Source organism: Primulina huaijiensis, unplaced genomic scaffold (genome assembly GCF_012295235.1).
Source record: "Primulina huaijiensis isolate GDHJ02 unplaced genomic scaffold, ASM1229523v2 scaffold40277, whole genome shotgun sequence".
NCBI lineage: Eukaryota > Viridiplantae > Streptophyta > Magnoliopsida > Lamiales > Gesneriaceae > Primulina > Primulina huaijiensis.
In genome coordinates this window covers 102,609-115,079 of record NW_027359516.1, presented here as the reverse complement: position 1 = coordinate 115,079, position 12,471 = coordinate 102,609, and the positions used below count along the sequence as shown (strand labels likewise).

The window sequence follows — 12,471 nt, the reverse complement described above, 5'->3', positions numbered from 1 at the left end:
ATAATACTATTATTTTATTATTGATATTATTTTCGGGGCGGGTTCGGAGATGGGGATAATAATCCCATACCCACCCCGAACTACATCAGGGATTTTTTTAAATCCCCGAACTCGATCCCAAACCCGAAAAAATCGTGGGAAAGTTGCCATCCCTAATCAAACTCAAGGATTACAGGGTGTCGTGGAATAGATAGCTCATGTGTCTCCCTTTCACCATTTTCTTGATTTTTGTTCTTGAGCGCGATCAAGCTTTAATCAATATCGGAGTAGTAATTGGGTTCGTTGGGAGAAGATGTGTTGTCGACGTTGACATTTATGATGTTGACTTTTAATCCATTGACTCGGTATTATACTGACAAGGTGGTGTTTACTATTCTCCACCCCGTAATTCTTAATATTCTTGTTCTTTTCTTATGTTACTGACTCCAAATTAAAACGCCGAATCTAACAGCCATAAAGACCAGGTAAAACACCAACAGCCTTCTTGATTCTTTCCGTGTTTTTTTCTTCTAACGTGTCCCCATTTCTTGATCAATTCTCCAGTATAAATTAACGCACACAGTTTTCATGATTAGCCGTATTTATATGCAGGGGAAGAGGGGGGTTAACAGGAGCAATATTGTGGGATATGGAGGAGATCAAAACACCGGAACATTGGCAAGGTGTGTGGAAGCGGGTGGTGGTCGTAGGCGGCGGCGTAGCAGGTTCTCTTGTTGCTAAATCCCTTCAGTTTCACGCAGATGTCACCCTCATTGACCCGTAAGAATCTGGGACAAATTAACTTGATTACTTGTTTTCTTTAATTGTATTTTAGTTATTCAAGGTCTTTTATCTTTGCTTCAAGTAGCTGGAATATTATTATTTGATCAGGGGTTAAGTTCCATCTCTGAATTCGAATCGAATGCTGGGGGTGTAATTATTTTGCTTTAATATTGATTGCACCACTAGCTAGAAGACTGATTATTCTTGAAACAGATACGCTTCTAGAATTTAATCCAGCTACAGTGGGATCATGTCCGGATTTAGTTTACGCTACTCTTTCTAGCTAATCGAAAGTCCGCTTATTACCGACGTTAACGTCCCTCGTTTTGTTTATGCGGATGAGTACTTCATTATTTTTCCCAATGGGAATATCGAAGGAGTTGAGAAAATCAGAGCCTTTCTTACTACTCATGAGTCTTGCTCTGGCCAGTTGATTAATGAAGCTAAGAGTTGGTTCTATTAGATGCCATGCCATTCGTGTGGATCGTGGCCTCATGGGATTATGTCTTGGATTTAATTGTTGGGGTATTTGGTATTTAGAATAATAGCACTGCGCTTAGTTTCTATCTTTGGATCTCCCGTTCAGGAAATCGGCTTAAGTATCCTTGTTTTGCTTTAATATTAATTGCACGATCTGGGGTTAAATTGTAGGAGCAAATCTATATCAAGAATATTCAGTCCTCTTGCTAGTATATTGGATTGTATGTGAACGGGTTTTTTTACCGAATCATGTTATGCAAAATCTATATACGAGAGATTCCTACAAATTTTAAGTTCATTTCCCCTTTAAGCTTGATTCTGTTTCTGGGTTGTTTCTGTTTTATCGTATCTCGAGAAGCATAAATATACATGATACATTAGTTACACATGTATGTCGCATTCTTGGTTCCTCTTAAATATAAGAAAATGCTTGTTGTAAATTCATGGCTCTACCATCTATGCTTCTTCTATGATTAGTATATAAATATTTAATTTCTTCCTAAACATGTAAACTGTACCGTTAAATAGGAAGGATTATTTTGAGATCCCATGGGCGAGCTTAAGGTCAATGGTGGAGCCATCTTTTGCCGAAAGATCGGTGATATATCACAGAGATTATCTAACCAATGGGCGCGTCGTTGTATCCAAAGCCATAAACATTTTGAACTCTCAAGTATTGACAGCAGACGGCCGTCTCATTGCCTATGACTACCTTGTCATAGCCACTGGACACGATGATCGCTTGCCACAAACACGATCTGAAAGACTTGAACAATACAAAACAGGTACTACAAGTCTGTGAGATTGAAATATGGTGTTTAGGTTGCTAGAAGTTCAAAAATATTTGATTTATAACGTTGCCCTCGATTATAATATTTAGTGCAATGCATTATTTAGGCAGCAAAGAAATGGTTTCTTAAAATTTTTCTATCTGCATGTAGAAAATGAAGAAATAAGGGCTTCTAGTTCAATTCTGATCGTGGGAGGTGGCCCAACGGGAGTTGAACTAGCTTCAGAAATCGCTGTTGATTTCCCGGAGAAAAGGGTTACCTTGGTTCACGATGGATCGAGGTTGCTCGAGTTCATCGGCCCGAAAGCTGCCAGCAAGACATTAGAGTGGCTCAAGTCGAAGAAAGTTGAAGTGAAACTGCAACAATCAATCGATTTAGACAACATTTCGGTGGGAAGCAAAAGTTACTTGACTTCGCGTGGAGAAACTATCAAAGCGGACTGTGTACTTCTGTGCACGGGTAAGCAGCCCGGTTCAGCCTGGCTGAGTGAGACTATGTTGAAAGGGAGTATTGATGGATTTGGACGATTGAAGGTTGATGAGAATTTGAGAGTCAAAGGGTTCAAGAATATATTCGCCATCGGGGATATAACAGACATCAAGGTGAGTCTTGGATTTTCTCAATTCTTGTTGTTTCGAGGGTGAGAATTTCTGTATGATCATCATGCTGCGTGCATATACATGAATCGTTAACCTTCTGAAACTCGTCAGAATGTGAACAATTTTAGATCCCTCGTATCTGATCATATGGAATCTTGCTTTCCAGGAACTGAAGCAAGGTTACTTGGGACAGAAACATGCTCTAGTCGTAGCAAAAAATTTGAAACTCTTGCTCACCGCGGGGAGAAAAGAAAGCAAGATGTTGGTCTACAAGCCGAACTCGGTTAAAGTTATTGTATCACTGGGAAGAAATGATGCAGTGGCACAGCATCCGTTGACAACCTTAATCGGACTTGTTCCAGGTTTGATCAAATCCAAAGATTTGTACGTGGGAAAAACAAGGAAGCAGTTGGGTCTCGACCCACGACAGGTCCATTCATGAGTGATTTAGTTCAATTTTTTTTACTTGATTTCTGCCTTCATGAGATGTGTATTTTTTTCAATGATCATTCGTCGCATTGAGTTACATGTGAAATATCGTGAGTTGTTACCGGGTGCAAACATAAGTCAAAATATGAATGTTTGGTGCATACTCCATAAGAAAAAACGGTGTTATAGTTACAACTTGTGACCTTGTTGCGTCAGTTGTTTACGACATAAGTTCATGAAATTGTTATAAGGAATCTGATCAAATAAAAACCCAAAAAAGTGTGAAATGAACCACCAGTTTCCCCGTATTATCTGTTTCATCATCATTACTATACATTAGAAAACTAAGAACATCACTGCAAATACATTAACAAAACATTTTCTAACTGGCCTTCTCTTCCACGATCGAAACCCCCCAACTATTATGCATTCCAGCTTCAAAGAAAACATTGGTGTGATTTGATCAGAAGAAATGTTAGTCATAGCGAGCTTCCAAGGTTTGCTCACTCTTAACATATGCTAACTGAATGTCTGGTGATCTTGAATGGATCAGTGGAAATTATGGGATGCACCAGTCACTGGAAGAGATGCGGCATGGTTGGTTTGTTGGACGGGTGTTTTGTCACAGCAGGTGTTTTTGGCTTGAGGAATGCAAATTTTCGAATTTTGCTCCAGAAAGTGGACTAATGAGAGAAAGATTTCCATCCTCGTCACATCTCTATTGGCCTGGCAAAACAAATGCACATTAAATTTTTTTTTTGAGAGCGCGTGTGTTAGATTGTTTGTGCTCCAAAAACTATAGTCCGCAGTGATTTTGTAACTCAAGAACTTTAAAAATCATGCATCTTCTAAGTCACTTTTCTATCATTACGCCACATAGATAGCCTCCTCGAGACCTCAACAATCCCAATTTGATAACTCTTGAGAACTGAACACACAGCTTTTAATCCGGCTGGAGTCATTCAACCAAAATATAAATCATATTAAGGAAAGGTAAAGCAGAAAATTCACAGTACCTCTACAGCAAAGCGTGCCCATATCTTGCCATTCCGAGTTTCCATAACCCCTTTTAATATGGTTAACCCCAGGCCTCTAATTATGTCGGCTATTTCTAGAAAGAAACCTCTTTCTTCACAGAGCATCTGTCACAGAGTCGAAGAGGAAAGAACAAAGATCTTTGAGATTGTGATAACAGATAAGTTTTACTAAAACTCCGTAACTAGGGGTCAGAAAATGATTCCAGGACTCGTGACTTGAAAATTTACAAGAATTACCTCCACAAGCATTTGACGGGGTTGATTCAGATCTTCAACTATGAGAGGACAGACCATAGATTGTGAGCCTACTTCATAGGCCCATGTTGCTCCCCCTTCGAAGTTATTTTTCAACAGCAAACTGCCATCTGTGTTAGTAATCTGCAACTTAAACAAAGGATAAAAATCAGAATTTTTGCACTTTTCCAAACCACAAGATGCAGCACCAGTTTTGCCGCGGCGATCGACCACGCACAGGAGTTTATACCATTCACTATAATGATATGTAAATACAGTTTGAAATGTTATTGCACACCTTGGGCTCTCCAGTTTGCTTTAGCTTATCAGAATGTTTTGTAACACTTTGTAAGAAAAGCATATGTTTGATTGTACGTTCCAAAAGAGCATCCATGCTACACTGTTAAACAAAATAAGAATAATAAGCACCGGTTAATCACCACAAAAAGAAAAGTAAAAATAGGAGACTCGAGCAAAAAGTATCATCACCTTTGCTCCATTTGGCACAATTTGCCTCAACTCCTTGAAGCGATCTTGGATCATTTGCCGATCTTTTGGCCTAGGTCTTGGATTTTCCCCGGGTTTAAGCCTCTTGCGATTTAGTGTGGAAGTTTCATCAGGTTGCTTAGAGCATTCATTAGACACGCTATTATTTGGATTCATGTCATGACCCTTTCCAATCCATGAACTTAGTTGTGATCTGTAAATGGAACTGATCTGAGAACAGGTTCCTGAATCTTCCTTGGAAGAATCATTTCTCAACGAACAAGAACTCATCATTCCTGCTGTTGCAATGTATTTTGGAACACCAAGTAACTCTCCCTTCGTCTGGTTAGAAACCCCACATTGACTATATGAAATTCCAGTCTTAGGTCGCAAGGAGCTGCTAGCATTGGTCAACGTTGTCCCACAAGAAACACTATCGTCCAGGACCGACTTTACAGCAGAGTAAACGTTAGAGACTACTGCATCCAAGAGATGGTCAGGGCCAGATGAGATGATCTCACTATCCAAGTTTCCTTGGCTAGCAGCATATATTTCTGAAGACGCCAGACTCTTCTTAGAAGGAATATTCATATTTGAGCCATGCAAGTTTGGGGGTGATTTACAACTCTTCCAGCGACTGCTAAATATTTTGTTCTTAAATTCTGCTCCCAAAATATCGAACAAATCATCTCCAGACTGAGATTGAATGTACGATTCGTCATACTTGGTATCACTCACTGTATGACTCTGATCTTTCAATTTCTGTTTGTTGTCGTCTTCAACTAAACTAGAAATCGAATGCGCGACTGTATTTTGATGTTCGTTGTGTCGAGACATAGAAATGTCATGAGTAATTATATCGAGTTCTTCATTAGACGTACAGCAGTAATTTTCCACCAACTTTTTCTCCATGTCATAATGTTGGATGCCAGAGCTATTACCTAGCAAGGAATTTGTCCTCAAATGGTCGACAGAATCGGAGAAATATGCCTCTCTTTTCAGTAAATTCACATTTTTAATCCTAATAGATGCTGAACTCTTAGAAGTAATGCTTTCATTAACTGTCCTGCTCGCATTTGAGCAAGAGTCTATCCTTGACAAAGTTTCCACATTATGGGGCATGAACACACCTTCAATGGAACAAGAAGTCGAGGTCGAAGTTTTTCTCAGAGTAGGCAGAGGAATGCCACAGAGGCTATTAAAAGGGCCTTCACAGCCACTATCCGATTGTTCAATGCAACTTATACTGCCACGATTCAACAAACATGCGCTAGATGGGAAGTCAAGAGTGGACCTTGGGACATTGACAGGAGTATGCTGGTTCATCCATATTTCCGAAATTGAGGGATAAACTTCAGCTTTTTCTTTAGGAGCAATCGTTGCTATATGATTGTAATCACGTGGTTTCATACAACTCGGACTTGAGTTTAAGACTTGAATTGCTGCAACAGTAGATTGCAAATCATTTCGAATTTCTGTAGTAAATGAATAAGATGTCTGAGTGTCAAGAACTGAGGTTTGAACCGAGCTTTCAACATGGTCGAGACTGTCAGCAATGAAAGAAGAAGCACGTATCGTACTGAACTCAAGAGACGAGTCAACATGAGCGGAACTTCCAAGACATACTGGAACCCCAAATCTTCGAGCAGGTTCTTTCGATATATAATTATCAGATAGCAAGACACCAGGTACCTCTCCCAGTTGAAATACTAATGTTAACACATCATGTACGAATCCCAAGTTCTCTCCTATCTGAGACAAAAACAATTTAATTACCGATTAAATTATAGCAGTATAAATGTGTTAAAAGATACTATGTTCTGTTATCTGGATATTGGCTTTTTTAAGTTCTATGGAAATAATGAAAAGAAGGAGCATACCGTCAAGTATGAACCAAATTGGACAACACCATGAGGAAGAACGGGAATAATTGCAACTGTCTGTTTAGGGAAAAAAATAGCATTAGTTTAACAATAAAAGCATGGTGACATAAACTAAATAAAAAAATATATACCTTCATGCCAGCTGAAAATTGCTGGCATACCTCGTTTAGAACCTACAAGACCAACAAAAGACTACAAGTTAGCAAGCAAACACTCAGAATCATTTTCACATAGATTGGAAATCTCGCAAAGTATCACATATTCATGATTTCTCTAGCATTCTATTTCATACCTCTGGCGGGTGGGCTTCTCCACGAAAATTCTCAGAAAGTATCCATTGATGGTTACCAGTGAAAGCAACTTTTCCAACTAATCTGAGAAATAAAATCGGAAACAATAAATTATATTTAATGAATCTTAGTACAATGCGTGGTTAAGAGTAAATTGCTTTACCCTTCTCCCACAATATTAACTTGATTGTCCATCATCATCTTGCTTATGAGCAAAGACACTTTCTCTCCAGTATGATACTGGGACTGGAAATTGCTGGTGGCGGTCACACCCCATGAAGCGTTGAAATCTTGATGTGTCGGATATGAGTTCAAATCGTAATAACATTCTTCCCAAACTAAAAGGCTGCCAAAGAAAATTTCAGCTAAATATTAACAAGACTCTCTTATAACTTCACATAGAGACAATTTGAATTCATTGAGAAAAGGTTCAGAAATGGAAACAAAATTCAAGAAACAAGAAATTGTTGAAGACAAAAAGAGTAACAACACATAGATGCAAACAAGGACATATTCAGAAATGAACAAATTCTTGAAAAGGAAATCATAACAGTTCAAAACAAATCTGTTTTCCCTCCACTGAGATTCTCCAGGACAAATTGATTCAGCCAAGCACAAAAATACAAAATCAGAAAAGGAAAGTTACTAGATCACGAAGAGAAAAAAAACGACAAGCATATCCAAAAAAATCTGTAGCAGGTCAAATCATGTTATGGTTACCTAAAATTATTCACTGATCAAACAAAATACAACCTCTTATCTGAGGATGGTTTTTGGGTTAAATTTGGATATTTGTGTAGCCATAAGAAAAATGAATTCATTCAAATGGACCAGAAATTTATCATTTATTCTCCTATGTGCTCGTCATTATCAGTACTTAGCACAAAATTTCAAGAAAAAAAGAGAATGATTGCACGTAAATTAATCAAAACTATTGAAAAAAGGTACACAACATACTGTAATATTTTACCAAAAATTGACCCAAACAAAAAACAAAAACAAAAATTGAAGCGCCAACGCTTGAAGCAAAAAGGAATATAATCAGCAATAAAAATTGAAGACCGAAATCCAACTTCCAAAAAAAGAACAAGAAACCACAAAGGTTGGAATTTTTTTTTTTTTACTTTAAATTCCACAAAGCTGTGATTTTTTGCAAACTTACTTGGGGTTTTGGTATACAATCTTCCAGAGAACAGCATATGACCACTGATCGACTCCGCAAAGAGTCTTCAAAGCCTCTTTCAACAAGTACCCCATTTGTTTCAACTACTTAATAGAGTAGTAACAGTGCCAACAAATGCACCAATGAACAGAAGAATATGAATATTCTCGTATATATAGACACACTAAAAAAGCAGCACCCAGATATTCAGTTCAAAGCTTACAGAACAATGGACTAAAGTAGCATTCCTCTTAGAAGGAACCACGTTTCTCTTCTCCTTCTTTTCTTTCTCCTCAAAATGTAAAATGGGTCGCAGGCGTAGGCTAACTCCCTCTGCAAGAAGCACGGCCCGCCTGTTTCGTTCTCAAACCTCCGCTCCTCTTCCTCTCTGGACCCAAATCCCCTGTTAGCTTCCTCTTGCAATCCATTCTCCGGAGCAAATAAGAACAAAAGAGAAACGAAATGAAGCTGAGAAAAGCCTCAGAGCTTGAAGAAGGCACTTCGAAGTATTCTACACTACCCCACAAACTTTAAGCTCGCAGTTAACTACGAGAATCACTTTCTCCATCCTCAAACGTGAATTTCTCGAATAATATTGCAGATGTGGGATAAAGATCAGAGCTTTAAGTGGTTTGGAGATGAAATAACATGCGGGACGCGATTTTGTTATTGTGTTTCCGAAGCTTTTTTCTTCTCGGCTCTCTTGTTTGTTTCCTCGCTGCGGTGAAATATGAATGAATGATGCTCTCTGTACCGCCACTCTTTTTTCTTTTTTTATACTCCACTTGACAACAGCGGAAGATGATGGGATTCGATGGATGGGGAAGTGTGCTAAAATGCGCCATGATGATTAATCAATTAGAACTGGGTGGGTCTCGGAAACGAGTCTGGACTTTGGGTAAAATTGCAATACCTGCCATTATTTTATTTTATTTTATTTTATTTGAGTAATAACTCGAGTTCTATCTTTTGACGTAAATTGAGTTTAAATAAATAATCGAATTGATATAGTAATCTGTAAATTATATTAGTCAAATAAGTTATATTGATCAAGCTATGTGCGACATACTTATCCAATATAAGATATTGATAACATAAATCAAATTCATTCATCCATGTTGGTCTTATAAATGGTGGAGTCGGAGCAAATATCATTGAAATTTAATTAATAATTAATTGATTATTATAATTTTGTGAATTTGATTTAAATTTAATTTCTTAATATTTTATATTCGAAAATTTTAAAATAGATTTTATTATTATAATATTATTATATTTAAAATTTTAGAATTATCTTTAAAAAAAATTTTACATGGTTGATGCTAGTTGTGAATATATTGATTTAAAAATGTTAATTCGTTAATTAATAAAAATATATAGATTTCATATTTTTAAAATTTTTATTATTACATTAGTATTTTTAGTATGTTTTTTATGAGACTGTATCACGAATATATATTAACTAGGCAATCAACTCAGTTCGTATATACAGTGATACTGAGAAGTAATCATTTTAATGAGTCAGATCAAAAATTTATTTCACAAAACTGATATACGAGACAGTCTTGTAAGAATTTTTGTATTACTTTTTTTATATATATAACAACGTGTGTGAGTTTTTTTCTTGAATGATCAAAATAAGATATTCGTCTCACAAAATACGACATGTCAGATCGTCTCACACAAATTTTTGTCTTTTAATTTTTTTTTGGAAAATTATTTTAAAAATGAAAAGACAATAAAACNATATATATATATATATATATTTGATATTATTGATAAAATGTTTGCCATAAAATTGCACATTAGAAATACAAATTAAAAGTGTTTAATATAATTGCACTGTAATTTTTTAAAAAATCACAAGTTATCAAAATAATAATCACATATTACTACAAAATAATTGCACATATTCTGATATCCCCATTTTCTGTCCAAACAGATACTAAGAATTTTGGTTGTACCTTTCGCCTTGGTGGAGGAGGTCAGACTCAAGAGGATGTACTTTCAATAGGTGTCTCCTGTTGAAATTCCATCGTTGACCTCATTATCTGGAAGAAACTACGAGAAAGGGATTTTAGGGGTAAAAAACGGGGATTCTCTCTCGACCGCAGGATCTCTGTCGGGTCAGGACCACGATCGCCACTCGAGAATGACGCAATTCTTACTCACCTCGTTTACTTCTCAATTTGTACCATTTTATTATAAATTTTAAAATGACGTTGACGGGAAAATTATTTATATATTTTTTAAGGATACCACTTTAATTTTGAAACTGAAACAGGGGAAATTACTATCTATGTTTCGTGGTCATGATCATCTTCATCCAATGATTATCTTGAAAAAAACGACATGAAATACGAAGTTGTTCATGTTACAAAGTATATCGAATGATATAATACAGAAAGCTTGCGAATATATTCCTATAATCAAATTAAAAAAGTTAATATTTGGGTTTCTTTAATTAAAATGAATAATCAACACAAATTGTTGATACAAGATCATATTTCATTTGAATCCATAGAGTTGGATGATGCTAGGAATATATTCCATTTAATATATATTATTAATATTTGGGTTCTTAATTTAATAAATTAAATCAAATCGCAATTGGGACAATTTTTTATTTTTTTTATCGCCTTAATGCAAATCAAGTGGCTAGATTTAAAGATAAGTTATAAAAATATAAATAACTTGTTTTGTATAGAGAATATTTTATTATATATTATTATTGTATTATGAACTCCACCCCAACCGTTCGATGTCGGGAACTACGGACCAATATCAGACGAAATCAACGGCTTAGATGACCTATACGGAAGAATAGAAATTAAATTTATTTAATATAATTAAATATTAATATACATTCACTGGGAATAATAAAGAAACTGTGGGGAGGCGTAAAAAAATGGGTCGATGTTTAGTCGGGTGTTGGTGAACTTTTACCTTTTTTCATATGTAATAAAATTTTGATATTTTAGATTTATTTTTTAGAAATTTAAATTATTATTCCCCAACCATTTTCTTATTAGAATAATTGTTAACAATGTGTGCTATTAACGCACTTTGATCGAATTTATATGTCGCATTTATTTATTTACAGTCGAGGCGACTTTAACAAGTAAACATTTTGTCATGTATAACACTTATCTATCTATGTTGTAACGACGATCGTTTCTAATATCATTTCACATAGTTAATTTCTAAACTCATGTGAACCCAAATGCATGATAAGCTCATCTAACTACTATTTTGTCTGTCTTTTCAGACATAACTAATTCAAGTTGTCATAGAAAATCTATCATAATCTCGTATTAATATATTCGAACTTTTTATTACTAATAATTAATGAGTGACGTCCATATTACATCTCGTTATCCCATATAATCCGAGACTTTTTTTTTAGGAAAAGATTTATATTTTATTGCTTTTGATTGCCCCCACACAACATGATTATTATAATTTTATTTTAATTGAAAATATATGTATATACGTAAACCTCGTGATCGAATTCACGCCGAAAACTAAATGGGACCATATTACATAGCTCAGGCTAGTAGGACCCAAGACAACTTTTTTATTTTTTTCCTGTTTTTTTAGAATCCAAGAAAACTTTTATTGTTGTAGGATATGATGTATATGGGAATGAGCAGGATTCTTATGACACTGTCTCACGAATCTTCATATGTGAAACATGTCAATCTTACCGATATTCACAATAAAAATTAATACTTTTTCATGGATAACTCATATAAGAGATCCGTCTCACAAAATACGATCCCTGAGAGCGTCTCACACAAGTTTTTGTCATAAAAATAATAAGAAATTGCAATATGATAATATAACAAANGCATAAAAAGTAATATTTTTCATGGATGACCTAAATAAGATATCCGAACACGAGTTTTTGCCATATTATTATTATCCTCACGAGAAAGAAAAATCCCATTGTTGTAGGATATGATGTATATGGGGAATAATAAGAAATTGATATAACAAAAAAAATTCATTAAATTTCATCATAATTAATTGAAAACTCCCACATTTATTGATGTAAATGTAAATAAGTGGACCACCAAAATCATATTGCATATCGTCCGAATTCAAAAGAAAAGATTCGACGTAAAGACATGAAATTTAGAATTACTTAATACTAGGGAGATATGCCACGATGCGACAAGGAGCTTGAGAATATTGACCCATTGATTTGCACTAATCCTCCAAAAAAAAAATTGTGAGCTTTTTTCTATATATTCATAAAATCACATCAAGAAATGTTAGCTTGAATCCAACTAAACAAACAATAAGCCAATTCATC

General features: G+C 35.5%; 2 protein-coding genes across 7 annotated transcripts; one reads left to right on the top strand and one right to left on the bottom strand.

The window, feature by feature from the left end:
• The first annotated feature begins 487 nt into the window (after window positions 1–487).
• On the top strand, window positions 488–3,276 carry LOC140969192 (uncharacterized). The gene is made up of 4 exons (XM_073430466.1): window positions 488–759; window positions 1,771–2,027; window positions 2,184–2,635; window positions 2,799–3,276. The coding sequence occupies exons 1-4, from the start codon at window positions 629–631 to the stop codon at window positions 3,072–3,074; spliced, it is 1,116 nt and encodes a 371-aa protein (XP_073286567.1). The 5' UTR covers window positions 488–628; the 3' UTR covers window positions 3,075–3,276.
• LOC140969191 (transcription factor LHW-like) lies at window positions 2,982–9,031 on the bottom strand. Of its 6 annotated transcripts, none has more exons than XM_073430461.1 (11): window positions 8,154–9,031; window positions 7,155–7,337; window positions 6,994–7,075; window positions 6,833–6,874; window positions 6,699–6,758; window positions 6,399–6,570; window positions 4,822–6,293; window positions 4,631–4,732; window positions 4,336–4,482; window positions 4,078–4,203; window positions 2,982–3,787 (listed from the first exon to the last, which is right to left on the bottom strand). In XM_073430461.1, exons 1-11 carry the CDS (start codon window positions 8,246–8,248, stop codon window positions 3,611–3,613), a joined length of 2,658 nt encoding a protein of 885 aa, XP_073286562.1. In that variant the 5' UTR covers window positions 8,249–9,031; the 3' UTR covers window positions 2,982–3,610. The 6 variants fall into 6 exon arrangements, with proteins under 6 accessions (XP_073286562.1, XP_073286563.1, XP_073286560.1 ...); XM_073430462.1 differs by having other exon boundaries at window positions 4,822–6,260; XM_073430459.1 differs by having other exon boundaries at window positions 4,822–6,570; window positions 8,154–8,257; window positions 8,377–9,031.
• Between the last annotated feature and the right edge of the window lie 3,440 nt (window positions 9,032–12,471).

Excerpts from the sequence above, each read along its gene's own strand:
- LOC140969191 (XM_073430459.1), bottom strand. The coding sequence starts at position 8,248 with ATGGGGTACTTGTTGAAAGAGGCTTTGAAGACTCTTTGCGGAGTCGAT. Across the intron at positions 7,076-7,154 it reads GTTAATATTGTGGGAGAAGG|ATTAGTTGGAAAAGTTGCTT; the intron begins GTAAAGCAATTT and ends TTTATTTCTCAG. Across the intron at positions 6,875-6,993 it reads GAGAAGCCCACCCGCCAGAG|GTTCTAAACGAGGTATGCCA; the intron begins GTATGAAATAGA and ends TTGGTCTTGTAG.
- LOC140969192 (XM_073430466.1), top strand. The coding sequence starts at position 629 with ATGGAGGAGATCAAAACACCGGAACATTGGCAAGGTGTGTGGAAGCGG. Across the intron at positions 760-1,770 it reads GATGTCACCCTCATTGACCC|GAAGGATTATTTTGAGATCC; the intron begins GTAAGAATCTGG and ends ACCGTTAAATAG. Across the intron at positions 2,636-2,798 it reads GGGATATAACAGACATCAAG|GAACTGAAGCAAGGTTACTT; the intron begins GTGAGTCTTGGA and ends CTTGCTTTCCAG.